Source organism: Apteryx mantelli, chromosome 4 (assembly GCF_036417845.1).
Source record: "Apteryx mantelli isolate bAptMan1 chromosome 4, bAptMan1.hap1, whole genome shotgun sequence".
NCBI classification, from domain to species: Eukaryota; Metazoa; Chordata; class Aves; order Apterygiformes; family Apterygidae; genus Apteryx; species Apteryx mantelli.
Genome location: NC_089981.1, coordinates 51739136 through 51758693, shown reverse-complemented (window position 1 = coordinate 51758693; position 19558 = coordinate 51739136). Strand labels below are relative to the sequence as shown.

At 40.0% G+C, this 19558-nt stretch overlaps 1 protein-coding gene across 3 annotated transcripts in view; it reads right to left on the bottom strand.

The window, feature by feature from the left end:
* Window positions 1-2197: 2197 nt before the first annotated feature.
* Window positions 2198-19558, bottom strand: part of DCAF5 (DDB1 and CUL4 associated factor 5) — a 77967-nt gene continuing 60606 nt past the window's right edge. For all 3 annotated transcript variants that reach the window (XM_013959548.2, XM_067296557.1, XM_067296556.1), the window contains exons 8-9: window positions 11291-11418; window positions 2198-4260 (exon numbers count right to left, since the gene is read on the bottom strand). In XM_013959548.2, the coding sequence (XP_013815002.2) occupies window positions 2452-4260; window positions 11291-11418 (1937 nt within the window). In that variant the 3' untranslated portion in view covers window positions 2198-2451. The remainder of the gene's footprint in view (window positions 4261-11290; window positions 11419-19558) is intronic.

Below are 19558 nucleotides of genomic sequence, written 5' to 3'. Positions count from 1 at the left end.
CAGAAGGTATGATTCTTGCATGAAGTTGTCTAATTTCCTGTGAACAAAAGATTAAGATCATAGCTTACTTTCCTTCTCCTGGTTTACAGAAGCTAGAAGTAACAAGCATGCTGACAGCATGGAAAGATGTCTTTGGGAAGCCACAGCAAACCTTTATGCCCAGAGCCTGTAGAAGGTGGTTAACACCAAGCTGAGGAGCTTTTATTCTGCTTAGGAAACAAACAGAAGAACCAGAAAGTGAGAATGCTAGGCATTTGAGAAAAGACCACGTCAAAGGAAAGTTGAACTCCTCATTCATCAACAGTCCAGGCATTCTTCTGGGGAGGGTGGAAGAAGCAACTATCACAGATGAGAAAACATTTCCAATTTGAAGAACTTAAAAAAAAGCTTTGACTTAGCAACCTTAAGGTTTTGGCTAACAGAATTTACAATAAGGTGCTTATACAATCAAGGAAAACACTCCCACAGCCATTTTGATTGCAGTGATCTAATAAATAATCGGTACAGAATGACTTTTTCAATAAGGTAGTGAAATACCAACTTGTTCTTATTGCCACCTTCACTGGTGTTTGAAAACACCCCTTTCCCTTTCAGCCTTCTTGCATGCTTGTTAAATACTGCATCATTCTAAGCTCTCAGTTAGCCTGTTTCCCCACTCCTGATCAGCTCTGCTATGGCACCTGTAAACTTTTTCAGCTCTCCCATGTTTTTCACCTCTTTCTTTCCTCCCTTACCTTTTCCATCCCAGCATCCCCTCTGAGGTTTTCCTTTTCACTCATCACCTTTTAACAGGGCATCTTACCTCTTCTCCAGGTACTGGGTAGCTGCATATGTGAAATAATTATTCTGAGATCAGTGCTCAGCAGCAGTGTACCAAGTCATATCCAAAGCAAAACTCCCTATTCCTTAAAATAAGCTAGCCCTTCATGAATACTGGGCTTGAAAGCCAGTGGCAGTTACTAGGGTCAAAAGAAGCATCTTCTTTTCTTGTCAGCACTGCAAGGCTCAAACGTGATTTATGTCCTTTACGTGTTGGCTTCTTTTCCTTTCACACACAGATCTCTCTTACCTTGTTGCTAGGGAAGCAAGTGCAGTTCCTCCAATTCACAGCATACCAGAACTAAGAGGACTCACTGTGCATTACATTAAAAACAGAGTCCAGATAACAACAGACTCAATTCCCTTGAACAGTATGCCAAGCTCATGACACCTAACTGGCAAAAGCTACTCCCTTGCACAAACTCTGATTGCCTGACTCGAGCTCCGCTATCCTCATGGCCCTGCGTAGGGCCATTTCTCTGAAACTCTCACATGCACACAGTTCTTGCTTAGATGGAATCCATACACCCATCTAGCATTTTAAGTATTTGCACCACAGCGGTGGAAAACCATTCCTGACCTCTGATGTCAAGCTGCTTGTATTAGTTTCTAAGCTCAAAATGAGCTAAGAAAGTTTTAGCAGTATTTTCAGACTTTACCAAGTGTTGCTGTTAACATGCATTGGTTAGATTATCCCTCTTTCCAGTATTCTCTTTGCCCCCTGCCTGTCAGAGGTAAGCACACAGCGGGAGCACAGTCAAGATGCATCCCAGCACTCAGAGCCATATTCTAGTAGTAATGAATGTGTGTGTTAAGCTTATAGAAAGGCATGCTACAATGCCCTTGTTTTAATAGCCCTTGGTTAAAGTGAGGCCTACAGCATTATACCTTCCTCTTGCCAAGCAATCACATTTTAGTATAATGATGATACTGTGTTATTCAGTACTTTTCTATAAAAAAAAACCAAAAAACAAAATTGAATGTCACCATGGGAACAGTCTAAAGTTTCCTTTAGCATTTCCCATAGCTTTTCTGTTGGCATAAAAATAACATCACTGAACTATATCAAAAGGAAGTACTTTATGAAATATCACCTCTGCAGATACAAATAAGTTCTGAAAATATCCTCCTTTGTGGTTGCATTTCTTTAGTTTCTGAAATAGAATTAAGGGGCCAGAAAGGTTTCTTCTTTATTTTCCTCACAAAGAAACACACCCCAAACTACCACCAGTGTGATCTAATTCAATCATTCTTCAGCCCGTAATGTGTACTAAGTGTCAGTATGAAAAAATTCCTTCTCAGAAGAACAATTACAACTTACAAAGCAGCCATCCTAGTTGGTTGGCTGAACAAACGACACATGTTCACACAAGAATAATTCAGTCAACCGTCTTAATAAGGATTTACTTTAAACAGAACCTTGTATGGGTACACTGGACTCAGTCTCATTAAGGAGTAAGTTGGATTTTTATACAGTATGAACCATTGGCAATCTAAAACAGACCCACTGAAGAATGGAATGGAGATTCAAACGCAATGTTTCAGACCCAAGCTCTATGTGCCTTTAATACTTTTTTTTTTCCTTTTCCTTTTTAGAGAGAGAGTGCACACTACGACAGACATTCGCATTTATCATGTTTTTAACTTCTTTTCTAAGGATGAATTCTCTGAATCTGCATCTTCCAACTCCACTCTGTGCCTTTTCAGTCCTCCAAGAGACTGAGTGCTCTCACTGCCTGTGGCATGCAAGTCAGCAGTATCCTCTCTTGTGCTCACACTGTAGCTGTTAGAGTCCATTTCAGACAAGCAGCAGTCTTTGTGCAAGGTCACACCCATCTGTACAAGGCTGCCATTATCAGCATTTGAATGTACCTGTAGTCCTTGAATCACAGTCTCCTGCTCTCCAAAACTCTGTCCATTGTTGAAGCATGAAGGGCGAAGATGCAAGTGGCCATTATTGTGGTTAACACAGGAAGTGTCAAGGCTCCTCTCCTCACCGTCAGCAGTCTGGCTTCTGGAGCAATGACCAGACATGCTACAGATGGAGACAGTGGAGAATGGAGGGACCAGCGAGTGATGGCTGGATGCTGGTTGACAGTTCTGACTATTTTTCTGTTCCAGAAGTCCTGCAGTCTGAATGCAAGGTTCTTCAGTACAACTAGTTAGCCCTTTGCAGTTAGCTTTTCCATTGAGCTTTTTAGTCTCAAAAGAATGTTCTATAGCTCCACTGCTGGAGTCTTCAGATGTGTTTTCTTGACCCTCCATCCGCCGCTGACTGTCACATTCATAAGCTTGACCATTACTAGAATTTTCTATCAAACCACATTCTTTTAAAGTTTCTTTGTTGTGGCTTTCAGTAGGAAGAGCTGGAGAACTGTGAGGAACTACCGAACTCAAGTTCCTAGCATCTTCCTTAATTAATGAGTGTGCTGTACCATGTCTTCCACTAGTTCCTGGTTTCCCTTCATCATTTTCCCCATCTCCACGGGAGGATTCACCATCTTTACCAGATGAATATGATATGTAAGAATAATGAAGCCATTTGTATGCTTTGTAAATTTTTCTCTCCACTGACTCACTGTCTGAACAAGGAGAGGTCCTTTCTTTGAGAACTTCCTTGTTGGCTGAACTCCTTTCAGGTGAAGAAGCTGGAGAAGAAGAAAGATCATCTACTTTGATCTGGGGGTAGTCATAGATATCCTCACCTATGTAGGGAGTCACATTCTCTGTGTTAGTGCTAGTCCTCTCTTCCTTTTGCACCTTCTGTCGGCGCCTCAGTGCATTGCGTTGCCTCATAGACGTGCGTCGTTCATTCAGTTCCTCTTCATCCTCAGTGCTGCTGCTGCTGCTGGAACTGCTGGATTCGTTCTCCTCAGGACTTGGGGACCGTGGCCGTGGAAAGAGGTCTGTGTCTAGCTCTGCCTCACAGGTATTTTCATCAGAATCGGACTCGTTGGAAAGGGCCAGGAGACGTTTATCCTGATACTTTCTCAGTGCAGAGAGCCTCTGCTGACGGGATGCCACATCTTCTCTGGCTGAGGGGGATTCAGATGATCGTAAGGCCCTTAAATTATAGGCAGTTTCATCAGATTCTTCAGCCACATGTGGTGGGGAATGATGCAAAGAGGCGGAAGACTCCGACTCACTGTAAGCAGAGCGTTCACTTACTCCTGCATGGAGCTGCAGGATGGTGCTCTCACTGAGGTCACTGTCCGAATCAGAACTCCAGCCTTCGATCTCCCGGCGCACCAGGGAGTCGAAAAAGGCCATCATTCGTGGATCCTCCTGGACTGATTGGTTGGCATAATCATGGGACAGACCGCTACCACTGTTCAACACAAGACTAATGTACTCTTCGTGAGTGTAGAGGCAACGGGAATCATCCTCAATTCTACCATCCAGATCTCCTGTGCAGTCAGGCTGTTTATAAGGACTCCAGATCTGTAACAGAAAACAAAAAATACACATTGCTTTGAACTGAAAGTTTTATAAGCATTTGAAATAGAAGAATAGAGCAAATATTAAGAAATATTGCAAGCTGCAGATTGTTTTTATTAATACAGTTGTTTACCCCCAGACCAAAACTTAAATGTATTCCAAAGAGATGTTTCTTTGCCCCTTTATAAATGTGTTTTCCTACATCTACTTCGTCCATCCAGAATGTAAAGATATCACACTGCAAATTCTCCATCACTGCAATGTTTCAGTGTGTAATAATTTCTCCCAAATTGCAGGGCTCTATTTTTATGTAATAGGTGATGCTTACTCACTAAGGGTAAGAATAGTTTGTTGCCTACAATATAGTCTTAGCACTAATGAAGGCACTTGTTTCCCAGGAAACTAGAGTTGCTTGTGCCAGTGATATAGAGTAACATTTCATCCAGCTCACAGTCACACCTGAGCAGCAGTCAGGGAGCTGAATGTATGGAGGTGAAAAGCAGGCCCCCGCTATTCCCTTTAGCAAACAGTTCTGAAGGAAATAAAACTTTTTTTTTCCCTGACATCCTCTCAAGAAGCTGCAGCTGTTTTAGTTAGAGGTAAAAGGTGAAGGAGAAGAGTTTTAGTGAAAGCTACTTTTCAAGTGAAGAGAGGTAATAGCATTGCAAAATGAAATTATTTCATCAGTATCAACAGTCTTGACTGTGCTGCCACCCTAACCCTCCTTTAGTTTTGCCTGGTGTGGAGGGAAAAAAGAAAACCCAAAACCCCTCAAGACCAAAAGCCTTACCAATATTCCTGAGAATCTGGCAATACATAGCAAACATAGCAGTCAGATCTCCTTCACCTCTCTCACTTTTACTCACAGATTCAGGGACAACATGTTTAAGGCACTCATTTGGACAACAGCCACTACCACCTTTCTCTAGATTGATGCTAATCTGGTGCACAACGCTTACTGTAGTCAAGTGTGCAGCCTATCCACAACACTGTCTTAACATTCTGATTATAAAATATCTGCTTTCAGGCATGCTTTTGTTGTACCAGGCTAACAAGCTCAGGGCAAAATTTTCTATGCCAGCTGTCTATACTAGGTTGGCCTTCTGGAAAAGACTTTGGCAAAAAACATTCAATTCACTTCCCAAAAGAAATTAGTAATGTTTTGTTTCAAGTAGACAAAACTGTTAACAAATGGAATAATAACTCATCTCACAGATGCATAATTAACACATGCAACATAATCTGATACTATCATGACAAGCACTATAAAAAAAAAAGCCAATAGATGCTAGCAATTCTGTATTAGAGAATTTCAACAGTGTTCAGTAAGACCTTAGACCTTACACTTCTAGTATGGGGGGGGGGGAGGGACCAAAATAAATTATTTTGTTGTTTCTTGTTCACACAGTCAAATTTAAGATGAACAGGTAACCTTTTTCTATAATTCTCTCAAACCTGAATGCTTTTGTTTTGCATCCTCAATGTAATTTATGGTTACCATGGCTTGCACATATGATCTGACCATGCAGGTAAAAAAAGACTATCCCAAAATTCAAGTGGGTTGCAGCAGATGCACCTTTTTCTGTACAGAAATCAAACTGCCTTTAAGCAAATAGCAAAGCAATTTTACATTGCATTTCATTAGCCCATTTCTAAGAAGTGCTTCGATTTCAAGGTGTATTTGCTATTTCTAATTGCAATTTTTTTTGTTTGCAGTACTGAGGCAAATTCTCTTCCAGTACAGTTCATTAATATAATACTTGAAATCAGAATGAAGACACTCTCCATTGCTTGATTCAGGCACTGCACTTACTAGAAATGTAGTTCAGGGGACAAATATGAGGCTTGGATAAACAGACTGCAGCCCAAGAGCAGGTGTTGCTAAGCCCAGTATGCTTAGACTTCTATCAACCACACTTAGCATTTTTGAACTGTTCAAGAGGAAAAAAAAGAGCATCACTTTATCCTCTAATTATTTCCCATGATCCACTTTCCCAAAGACAAGGTAGGAAAGAGTTTTCTGTCTGTGTATGCGGATTGATCAGTGGATTTATCAGATCTTTTCCCCTCTTTGCCACACTGTTGAGCATTTCAGCCAGTAGACCTCCTTGCATTTGACAAGCATATACCTTCTTGGATATGCTTTATGCTTAGCGTATGTCACAGGAACTAGGCTGTTTGCTTGGACAAGCATGCTTGCACAGCCCTTAAGTAGTCCTAGCAGCGTTAGCCTGATTATTAGGTTTTATGAAACTGTTGCTCTGAATACGTTTTGCCATCCTTTTCAGCATCTCATATATGTTTTTGCGTCTTGAGTATAGAGTTGTCATAACAATTATTGCTGGTTTCTAGACTGCAGAGGAAGCCTCCTCATCATGGTAGCTTGCTGTTTTTGCCTTCTACGTGGGATGGCACCTTTCTTCTGTTTCTCTTGTCTCCCTGTCAAAGACGGATTCCTGAATTTCTTTCAGGTGCAACATTGCCTAGGCAGTATTTACTTTTAAAAGGAGATCAAGTTTTAAGTTTCTCAGACACGTAGCATCATTGCAAGTTAGCTCCTGGATTTTGCTAAGACTTTTTTCAAGAAAATTAGAACACACTTAGATTTTGTATGAGCCAATATAAGTGCAGGAGAAGGAGGCTGCTCTGAAGTCACTTTGGAAAAAGGTTTATTTATGAAGAGAAGTCATCTAAAAAAAAGTATATTAAGTGAGCTCAGAGAGATTCCACATCCTTGCTGCTATTGCTACCAAAAGCTTTTTTGCTCACTCTGCAAGCACCAGAGAAAATAAAACAGGGCTAAATATTGAAAAGATAGCTGAAAAGAGTTCATAGTGGGACTATTCCACCAAGATGTATTTGTTCAGAGAGAAGGAGTAAATAAAAAGGGGAAGTCGGGGAACTTCAGGATTTATTCCCATAAATGTCTTTTGTACAGAATCAGATGGCACTGGAGATTAATCTCTCTACTTTTTGCTGGGGAGTGCAAAGGCCATCAGGGCCCCAGAAAAAAAATTAGACTAAGAATTTTTTCCTTGACAAAACTAGAAAGCCTTTAAACTAGTAGCAATTGGGCCAGAGCTGTTTCTGCGGCACCTGAAATGGGTTCCTTAGTAAATGGACTGCCTTTGCCTTTTTCTTGTCCTCTGACTGATGCTATGTCAAGGAAGAAGGTGAGCAAAGTGGAGAAAATAAGTTGGCAAATCATCCTATTGAAGGATATTAAGAAGTTCTTTCTCTGTCAGAGGACTAAGGAACTGGATATTAGTCACTGATGCCCCAAGTCTGGATATAAAAATAGGAACAACAGAAAAGAGGAGTACAAAACTGCTTCTCTATCCACTTGAGCAGAGATGCTGCAAAGGGCATCACTAAATTGCTTGTACTACATGGTGTCAAAACCTCAAAGTTTAAAACAAAAAAGTAGTTATGCCTTTAGTGTGGCAATAATTGGAACCAGCTATATTAGATTATCTGTTAAAGCAGAGGCAGCTAGCCACAATGACATTAATCTGTCACCATAGCAATGAGGGCAAATAGACTTTGCTATCTCTGATATTTTATCACTGATGATTTTCAGACAAATGGGTCCTACAATAGTCATCCTCAAAAAAAAAAAAAAAAAGGAAAAAAAAAGGTATTTCCTTTCTTTTAAGATCCAGTACAAAAAAGTCTTCATTCTAAAACTCCTTACGTGCTAGGCTCCATTTCACCTTTTCTGAAACTGTCTTCTAACTGCATAATTCTCTGTGGTACTCCTCTAAGTCCCACACATTAGAGGGAATGCCTCATTTGTTTATTTTGCAATGCAATTCATTTTCCTGACAGCACACCCTAATGTCTTGAGGAGAAAGGGGTATTTTTCTATTTTATTTTGCTTAGCCCTAGTGGTGAATGTTTGCTGCAAAGTGATAATTATAGTTAACAGCTGGACTTTTCAATACCATCCTTCTGAGGTTCAGGTTTCTGAAATGGAGGGCAATGAACAATTCATCTGAGTTGATGTGTCCAGCACATTGTCTGGAGTCAAGGCTTCATGTATGCTTTATTAATGAGCTTGTTAAGTCTCATTTTGGGTTTCTGAAGCCTGTCACTTAAATACTAACAACTCCTCCCCCCCCCCCCCAAATCCAACCCTCAACAGCTTAACCATTATATTTTCAGTAGTAGCAGAAATCAAAGCATAAACCACTGAGTTATTGAGTTATAGTCTTTCAGGTTCCTTAAAACAAAACAAAAGCAAAAACACAACCACAAAGGTCAAAGTCATCCTTGTGAGCGTTGTTTATTTCTGCAGGGTTAGGCCTGAGACGAATTTGCATCTCATTTGGAATCAGCATTAAAATAGCAAGTGTGTTGGCAGAAGCACGTGGGATTCTTGAATGGCTTGTCTGTATCATGCCTAGATGCTGGTGCTATCAGTTCTTCACTTCTACAAGTACTAAATTTAGGCCGGCTAGTCTAAAAATTAGAGCTCAGATAAAACTGCTTGCATCCACATTTTTAATTCATCACAGTGTTTCTACAACTGAGGGAATGGAATATCAACCAACCACTGTGAAGTTATCTTTCATAATTTAATTCCATAACGTTTTTTAGAAGATACTTGAAAGACAGTGGAAGGAAGGAGGCTTAAGGAACTGATTTAAAAAACTAACTATAGTTTTTATTTATGGCTGTTCCTCTTGTCATCTCAACTTATCCAGGCAAGCATATTGAGCATTTACGTGGGGGAAAGACAGACATAAAGGGAAGAACATGTGTTCTGAGCTGTTTTAAACGCAGTAAATAACCATCTTCCACTGGTTTTCAAGCTTTCTCTCCCATCTGTTCTACCACTCCCCTGCACAGGCTTTCCTGCCAGCCACCACTCTCTTTATTCCTGTGTTTACCACTCTGATGGTGTCCTCCTTACTCCCTAGCTCCTCAGCCTGGACACATTTTCCTGTGCTCGTTCAAGGCTCTCTCCTCAGGCTGTTCTTTCCTCTTTGCATTGGGTACATTCCAGAGAACTGTTGGGCTGTTTCCTTCTGTTTTCCCTTACTGTTAGTGGCCTCCAGCCTATCTTTTTGCAATGACATCTGCAGCAATAGCTGGAGTGAAAAAGAAATCACCACCATATGGTCAGCTAGAAACTGCTGTTCACTAAAATCACACAGACCAGCCTAGATATGAGACTTGAACTTTAAGACAACCTGATCCCCAAACAAGGTGCATTACAAGCTGAGCCAGACTGACATACAGCCAAAGAGTAAGAAGTTCTGTCTTGCTAATACACTTCATATGTGGAAAACTTTTCCCTTGATTTGTTTCCAGCTTGCAGTGTTTGGGGAATTCTGTTGCTTCAAAGCAGCTAAGCGAGTTTCCTGCACATACTGTGACACTACAGGCATTCTCTTTTAAAGAAGCATTCAAGCACAGCTGTCTTCGAAAGAGTTACACAACCCGTGACTGGACACTTAATTGAACTAACCTTTTAATCATTTGGGGGGGGGGGGGAGGAAGTACACAAAAGCAGCACAGGCAATGTTTATACCAATGCTAATCCAACAGTCAAAGCACACTCATGCAGGAAGGACTCACAGGGTGAAGGATCAACAGATCCAAAATCCAAAAGCGAGACTTCAGATCGCATGAATTAAGGTCCCAAAGCAAAAAAAAAAAATTCCTCTAGCAAAACTGCTTTTAAACAGTGGCAGGCTGACTACTTTGAAATTGAAAATCAATGAGCTGCTAAGACTCTTCCATGCACTTTTGTTCAAGGCCTGTATTTAACAGATTTTGTGACCAAACTATTTGGATACAAACCTGCCAGAGGGACACAGATGAAGGAAAAAGTGAAAAAGCAAATTGAAGTACCAGTGGAAGACAGAGAAGAAGGAAAGTTGAAGTAGGATCAGATCCCAAAGGCTATGAGTAGCTGTAATGCAAGTGATGCAGTTGGGCGTTGGGCCATGGTCTGAGGGATTTGGGCCAGTTCTGTCCCTAAGTTACAGGCTATTAAAATATTCCTTGGCAGGACAAGTTCATTCATCCAACTTGTAGCTGACTATAAGCATTTACTTGTACTCAAATGACCTCAATTATGGCCATTTGCAGACAAGACTCTTATAAAGCCATTCAACAAATAGTTAGAAGCAGCATCAGTTCTCTTTCTTCCACTTAAAAATTAAATTGTTCTATTTTCTTTCCTCTTGTTGTTAGACCTAAATTATAGCATAATTTCTACAGCAATGCAAAATGCATTAGTGTAGCACAGACTCCCCTATCCCTCTGTTCTCCCCCTAAGAAACCTCTGCTGTTAGAAACAAAGTTTCTGCCTTGCTCCCAGGAGACTCTCCATCTTTCTCTAAGGAAAGGAAGTTCAAGAATCTAACAAAGCTTGTCTTCTCTTTGCAATCCACACAATGAGGCCCAAACTTTCTAAAAATAGTGTAAATTATCATAGGATTCAGAAAAGACAGATAGTGGAAGGCAGTAGTTCTCCTCCCTCTGGAAGCCACAGAAAGTTATGGTAAATTGTTCCAAAGCAGAAGCATATACTTAGAAGTAAAAATTACAGAAAGGCACATGAGGCAATTTTTGGGCCAAGTTCAGCTAGGTCAGGATAGGCTAAGGCTCAACTACACTGTTCAGAGAGAATTTTATTAAATTTTAGCCCAAAGTATCAGAAGTCTTAGGAGATTACATAGTACAGCTATGACCAAACTCTCAGGAGATGGACTGTTTGTAGAATACTTTAGCTGCATACAGAATGAAACTGGAAACAAATTCCTTTTTCAAGGTACAAATCCAGGAAATTCAGGTCTTATCCCTTACCTCTAAAGTCTTTAAAACTGGGGGGGAGGGGAGGGATTTAAAGTTGAAACATCTGATAAAAACTGCATCAGTTTAGCCAGCTAATAAGACATACCACCTTACAAAGAAATAAAATGAGCTGAGAGGATGGGCATGGAAAAGAATGGCCCTGCGCAAAAGAAAGTGTTTCTTCCTTAAATATTGAAACAGCACATTTTCTGATAATTAATCTTACCTTTATAATCTTTTCAACGCCAGAAGAACAGATCATATAAGTATGAGGATTAAACCGGACTTGGTTTACAATTGACCGATGACCTTTCAATACCATAAAAGCACCATTGACAACCCTGCCAATGCCACCTAGGGAAAAAAATAAGAACACACAAATGAAAAATTTAATTTTCATGTTCCTGTCATTCATAATCATTTAAAGTCATATTATATCTGACAATGCACTTCAACTTTTTTCTGCAATATTTCTAAGGCCTGTGTTGGCTGCAGAATTCTGATTTTATGAGCAAAGTCCCTTTGAAAAGCTGCAAGTCTGATGAAGAGCATCCTTCCTGAAAATTAGGACTTGGAGGCAAACTTTAGCTCAACTATCTAAACAAACAACGAAGGCTTTTGACCCAATACGACAAGTATGTGAATAAGAACAACATAAATATTTAATGGCACCACAAGTGAAACCAGAAGGCCTAAGGCATAACACTAGTTACAGTTTGCGAATTTGAAGCAAAGCTAAATACAGAGGTCGACTTTTTAAATTGCTATACCCTGTTATCAGCAATTCATTACCATCATAACTGACCTTACGGGTAGGAATGTAAGGGAGTTAATCTTCAGAGCTACTAGCCTGAGTTACTACATTACAGCTAGGGTTAAGGCAGCCTTCTCTACACTAGAATTTGTAACAATTTGCATTTCTGTGGAGCAAGCTTAAAGAGGGCCCTGAAATAACACAACTGATCAGTAGGTTATAGGTTATATCATTCTTCATCATACGGCAGGGAATTAGTTGAAGTGGATTGCTTTGGTGGTAACTGCAAAACTCGGAAACCAGAGAAGAACTCTGCTTGGTCACTGACTTTTTTTTTTTTTTTTTAAATTAGGTCTATACACTTCTATACGCCTACATCACCTTCTATTTGTCAGGTTACATAAATGGCAAGAAACTGTCACACAGTAAACGTACATTATATATTATTCACACAAGTAAAATGATAAATCTGTTGGAAGGCCTACCTGATTGTCTGAATACTGAATAAACAAAAGTTAATGAACATGCTAGAATTAACACTGCAAGTAAAAGAAGCCAAGACTTTTAAAAGAAGGGAAGTAAAAACTGAAAGCAACTTTAGAGGAAAACAATCTTTACATTTACAACTACAAAGGTTGTAAATACACCTTCTAGAAAGGTAACATCATTTCATCAGCCTCTGTCTACTTATAGTCATGTTAACTCTAAACAAGTAGCCTTTTACATATGTAAAGTTTTATAACTGCTTCTTCCTGCTGAAAGTGTTTGCTATCCTTCGTCCTCCACAGCTTTTTCTGCTGAAATAGCTGCAGGTTGAGCCCTAAACCCAATGCTGAAAAACCCATCTTCTAAAACAAAGTCATATAGCTCCCCTATAACCCTACATCACCTTCTATTTGTTAGGTTACATAAACAGCAAAGAACTGCAGCCTGTGTTCAGGTCTTCTCCTCTTAGAGAAAATATTCCACCCTTCCACTCATTGTATCTACACTCTGAAGATCTAACTGATGTGTACAAAGCATGATAAGGATTCAAAAGTGAGGAGTCAGCCACCCCCGCCTTAAAAAGTCCATATCTATCTACAAACAGATCTTTGCAGCTTCTGAAAAGTGTTCTGTTTGCACAGATAACTGTTTGCAGACCATAACTGCAGTCTTATGGCACTTTGGGACAGAAAGAGCTACATGTCGCATGAGGTAACATGTGATCATCAAAACCACACTGAGACTGAGCTACCTGGCACAGTTCTCTTATTTGGGCACATCTGTATTTTCTGTAAAGGTTAGGAGACAAGCTCAGTGTTCAGCCATTCCAGCAAGATTTCACTCGTGTAAGCAAAGTTGACCGAGAAGTAACTGACTGGAGAGCAAGTTCATGAAATGTCAAATTGGGTCCTTTCGATTTTCTTTCCCATTTTACGGGATTCCTCGTGCCTTTTCATTCTGCTCACCTTGCTAGACATTCATGACCACATTTGTGGCTGATGGCAAGTTGCCCTACTCCCACAGCATTCCTTCCAGCCAAATCACAGTTGTCAATCCAGTTGCATGCATCTAACCAACTGTAGATGGTTACATCTGGTCCAGTTCTCAACGTACTTATCTTGGCGTAGCAGATGAACATTCCAGGAAAAGGGCCTCAGGACTGAAGAGTCAATTTACTTAAGAAAAGTTTCCAAGGCTCTAAGTAATGCCTAAACCGAAGTTTTAACTATTCATGGACTCTAGCTGCCCGATTTCAGTACAACACAAGAGATAGGCACTACCAAACACTCATGAAAGAGTCAGAAGTTAGAGACAATGAGAAAAGGAACAATTCTAATGCAGATGAAATACAAGCTTAAGACACCAATAACTTAAGACTGCGTTTCCAAGTTAGTCACTGGCTTCTTGCGGGACTGTCAGCAATGTGAATTAATCCATGATTATTTCCCTAGTGAAACAATGATAGTAGTTATTTCATGCCAAAACTTTTTTCTGAAACTTTAAATGTTTTATAAACACACTAAGAACACTGGATAAAAAGTACACACCATGCCATGTCTACAAAACAACTCTACTTTGGCCATATTCAAATTCAGACAGTGTACAGGAACTCCAAAGATTTCTGCTTTAATACTAAAATTCCTAAATTAAAGCTTCTTTTAAGCTGTTAACCACAAAACCAGAGAAATCAGTGTGGCAGAGCATACCTCATTCTTCTTAGAGTGAAGCTGACCTTCCCCACCAAGCCCCCTAAAAAAGCCAACTGGCCAATTACAAAAAAGGTCCCCTAGAAGGAGATTACTGCAATCACAAAGCTTAACAGCCAGCTTTTTCCAGAAGTATGTGAGGTTTTAATCTTTTAAAATAAGTATCAACTCCAGCACTACCCTGTTAATCTCTATGTCAAATATAAGAGACTGTCCCAGAACCTCATTTCTGGACAACTCCCTTGACTGTCAACTCCTGTGGGCTGAGTGATGCCTCTAAACCTATGCTTAATGCAGAGTTTTCTTCTATATCCTTATCCTTCCATCCTTCACTTTATAGTAGCCCAGCAAAATTGATATCCTGTATTATGTGAGTATCTACATGGCAGGCAGATGCTTGTATCCAGATGTGTCTGGAACCCCCCAGAGTCTCTCAGCAGGCCTCAGCAGTCCAGGCTCAGTAGTGGCTTAACTGCAGCCATACATCTCACAGTATGAGTTGAGCTTGCTCATGTCTGCTGGCAAAAAAATAATAATAAAAAAAAAGTGCATCTATATATTAAGCTGAAGTTGGCCATCAATTGCTTCAATTCCTGATACCATCTTACATTTTATATTTAATAATTTCTATTTCTTTTTGCTGTCTTCACTTGAGCTGTGATATTTATTTGCATTGTTTTGCCAGAATGACCTTTGCTATCCCGACAAAACTCCAATTTTGCTTTTGGGTGGTGGGGGTGAGGGGGCGGGTTATTTGTTTGCTTTTTAGTTTAGTGGCGTGACAGCTCCTGCAACTGGTTTAGGATGACAGATTTTACATTCTTGGATAGCTACCATATATATATATATTTTATAAATATAAAAGCGCAATCCTTATGCAGAAGCCAGGAACTTAAGTTTACATATAGCTTACTATTAAAAAAGGAAAACTAAAACCAAAACAAACAATCTTAAGCAGCTGATTAGGGAGATTTTAAAAAGTTTCTAGCTTTCTAACCTCTGACTAGTGGAGGGAGGTAAGGGAAATATAATAGCTGGTTTTGCAATGCTTTCCAAAAATGGCTATGCTTAAAGTCAGTTCTGAGTAGCAGTTTAGTGTTCTAGCTGTCCTGGTTGATGCTTTTTTGGTCCATTTGTATTTGATACGCAAAGTGAAATGTCAAGAAAATATCTCTTTTTCTACACCCTATGACTAAGTGCTCCGAAGAAGAGCAATATTGAGTTTCAAAAAATTCTCAAAATAATATTCCACCACAATATTTGACCAGCTGGAATGAAAACCTTACAAAAGACTAAATCTTAAATGAACATTTTAAAAGACATTTCCTCAACACACGCACAATGTTTGACAAGAATACCATGGCAACACGGCATATCTACAGGCTTTGATACAGACAGAAGGAAGTAACATTACAAATGCTTTGAAGTAGTAGATGTCTAGTAAATTGCCAAAGTGATTACACTTTGGCTTGCTTTATTATTTTATGTTTTAAATACTATGCTAATGAAATCCACATTAATTATGCAGGTTTGCAAATATTTCTGCAAATGAACTGATATTTCATACACTGAGAACATGCTTGAAGGCACACACCAACACATTAGAAAAGGCTACTAAAACATAATGAAGGGGAGTGAGATACTTGGATCCAAAGCAGTCTGACTACCCATGCAGAATATGTAATACCCACCCACAATATGTAGCAGTGTTGTTTAAAAAACAATCAGTTATTTGGGGGGGGGGGGGAAGAGAAGTGATAGATTATTAGGAAAATTACTCTCATGCAGAAAACCTATAAGAATGTGGGACAGTTTCTAAAGCAACAGAAGCTGCATTGGTCCAAACATTTAAAAACTGTCAAAGCACTAGAGAACTTACTGGGGTAAGGAATAATCCTCTGGCTCTATAACAAAGGAATTAAATGATCTCATTTAAAAAAAGTCTTTTCTATCTAGGACTCTTGAGAAAGAAGTCCCACTGGTTGCTCATATAAGGTAGAAAGACATTCCACAGACTGATGCATAACTTCATACAAGCTTTGTGAATTACTCAGAGTGCTGAAAGCTCCTGAGAAGAACCAGATGTTTGCAGCTGCTGCCAGTGTGCCATAGCACACCATTTGACTACAGTACTTGGCGCTACAGTAGAAAGCTCATTATTATTCACAAAAATTAAATGAATTTTAAATCTAGGCCACATTTAGACTATAGGCCTTTGCCCTGCATTTGAAGCTTAGGACATCATGAGGCACTCATAGAAGAGGGAGACCTTGCTTTGGAAAGCAAATGGACAGCACAATGCTAGCAATAGCGGTGAAGAATTTCGGTGTTGCCTTGGTTCTTCCACCAGTTAAGCAAACAAAAATACATAGCATATAAGGCCTCTGCGTTTGGGGCAGCAGATGATGCTTAGACTCCTTAAAGTCTCTTCCTAGTCACTCACACACCGATATTTGTTTTGTGCAATGCATACCAGCAGATGACTCTTCCTGAAAGACCTGGCTCTAGAGAAGCTAGATTTAAACACAAACTTTCTTGCACTGAGAGCAGAGTCCTGCAGCACCCCTTTTACTGAATCAGCGGTGTCTGATTTCAGCTCCAGCAGCTAGAGCAAATTCCAGATTTCTCTGCAGCACAGGCAAAACTGACCTTGGCCACATCAAAGATGGGGTGAACAGTGAGGGCTGGCCACGATCTTTTCTCCTCCTGGCATAGTAAAGAGGAGAGAGTTTGGAGTAGGCACCAGGAGAGCCAGGCTTGGTATTTCTACCACTGCTGGAAAAATGTGATGGGGGGTGCCCTACTTCAGAAAGCAGCTCCAATTCCAGCTGCAAACTGCCTCCCTCGCCATCCTCCAACCCACCCACAATCTCCCAGGCCAGCAGAAGGGATCAATTTGGCCCTGCAGAGCTTTAGCATAAGCACAGGAAGCAGTGGGCTGGACGCTGGTGTCAGCACCTGCCTCAGCCAACCTGCTCTTATAGGCAATCACCTGCTTTGCCTAGCCTATGCCTAGAGCCAGCCCTGGAGTGGTCTTGTAGCTCTGGACAGATCCCAAGAGCCAAAGGAAAAATTTGGATTAAAACTTCTAAAGAGTATGCAGAAAGTTGCAAGTTTTTGGTAAAGTCACTCCCCAGTTCTCCCACAGAAGCAAGATTACATCAAGAAATGCTTTACTATAGTCTTGCCAGACAAGAGTCAAAACTGTTCCCCAGCTATATCCATAATAATCAACTATTTTTCCACAAAGGCCCACAAATGTTACACAATGCTGACATCAGTATCAGAGTCTCAAGATTCTTCTTCAGTTTGGCCACAAAAGCACATTACATGTTGTCATGTCTACACATCTATTAAGAAACACAGTGCTGTATATATCCAGCATCGTAAAGCATAAAAATCAATCCACCAAACATGGTCAATAACTCCATGACTGAGCATATGCACAGTAAGCAATATTATCAGGCTTGTCAAAAGATATCAGATTAACACAAGTGAAGAATAGCTACACCAAGTTCTCCATCTGAATATGAGGAAAAACTTCTTTACTGTGAAGGTAACAGAGCACTGGAACAGGTTGCCCAGAGAGGCTGTGGAGTCTCCTTCTCTGGAGATATTCAAAACCCGCCTGGATGCAATCCTGTGTAACGTGCTCTAGGTGACCCTGCTTGAGCAGGGGGGTTGGACTAGATGATCTCCAGAGGTCCCTTCCAACCTCACCATTCAGTGATTCTGTGATTGGCTGACAAAAAGTTTTGCTTCTCCCTTTTGGGGCATTTTAAGCAAGCTCTATCATAAGCAAACTAGTTTAGCATTCTTCATTAAGGCAATCAGAGTGTTTCCACACTTTTTAAGCCCCTACTGAGGCAACACTGAAAGTGAATCACTTCCTAGCCTCTAGGGAAAGGCAACCTCTGTGAAACAAGTTATGCTACAAAGGAAGCTTATTCAGCACCAATGGATCCAATTCCTGTACTATCTGTCTTTTAGTATAATCTTATGAACCTCCCCTCACTTGTTAGCAAGAACATGGAAGCTGCTGTAAGACTAGACTATGTACAGAGGTCTCAAGAGACCAAAAGAGCATATATGAAGAAATTATCACCTCTCAGGTTAGGTTAACCAAATGAATGCACGCTTCTAATCTACTGTAAACATGTAGGAAGAGAACAAAGCATGTATTACAAATGATACAAAATTACTTACACTCAAGTAAACATACCCTAAAAATCCACTTTGCCTGGATAACGGCCAGTGTCCATTTCTGTATATATATTTTCTCCCTTCTTTTGTTGCTGTGAAATACCTGCATTATCTATCTATGCCTTATCTATACTAACCCTCCCACTGTTGTTATCACTGGTAGAGCTAAACAACAGTAGGAAAGCTAGGGCAAAGTTACTATGGAAATATAACTTTGGCACACCCTTTCTGCTCTGTCTTCTCTTCTGGTCTGAGGCAAGTGACTATTCTGGTATTTTAACTGCATAGTTCTCGATGGTATATACAATGTTACCGGAACCATGCAAATTACCAATGACAAATATGCCTTCTGATTGTCAAAAGAATAAAACACGTGAAATTATCACACAATCAGTAGCTGTTTTTTGAAATTAGATGTGCAGAAACCACTTGCCTGAACATTTATAGCAATGGGCATAATATAAGCCTGTATTGTCAGGTGCCAACATGTTCAAAACAGTAAAGGGAAAGGAAATTTGGTGCAATCAGAAGGGTTGTTGGAAGGACTAAATTTTCTCCAGCTTCTCCCAGTGCTCAGTGCTATCTTCTGCTTTCCAGTACTATTAGAAGATATTAAAGATGCTAAGGCTGGTGAGAGAAACACCCATGGGTGCTGAATCTTCCACTTGGCTACAGCAATACCAAGTGCTCACTACTGTCCTCTTTTGGTAGATGCCATCTAACCAGGACATTTCCACAGCACTCCACACACTTCCGCTACTAAAGTTCACGTGACACAAACCAGTCGAAATTCCACTGGATACAAGAACCCTTTCTACACTGTACCACCACTTACTTGTCATGATCATTCGATAACTGTCCCACAGCACACTGTGGTCAACACTGACCTGAAGGAAGAGACAAACTACCGTCCTGAAGATAAAGTAATTTAGATCCCACCACCACCACTCTTCAGGAAAATCAAGTTTTTTAAAAACAAAAACGCTTCAGAGCATGATCCTCACTGAGACAGATAGTTTTCCCCCCAAAAGCTAATTTTTATTTCTCTACACGTGTGTGTTTTTACTTATATTGTTTAATATATATATACATATATATATACACACACACACACACACAGACACACTAAATATATATATATATATATATATATATATATATATATATATATAAATAACTAAAGACGTTAAGAAGCACCTAATCATCTAATATTCAGCTTCACTTATCAGCCTGGAACTTTGAGAGCTTAAGCCACAAGCTGTCTTCAATGAGATAACCCTATTCAAATTTTGTGAAAAGATTTGCTGCTCAATTCTTCAGTCAGAAGAGATGTCTGCATTTACAA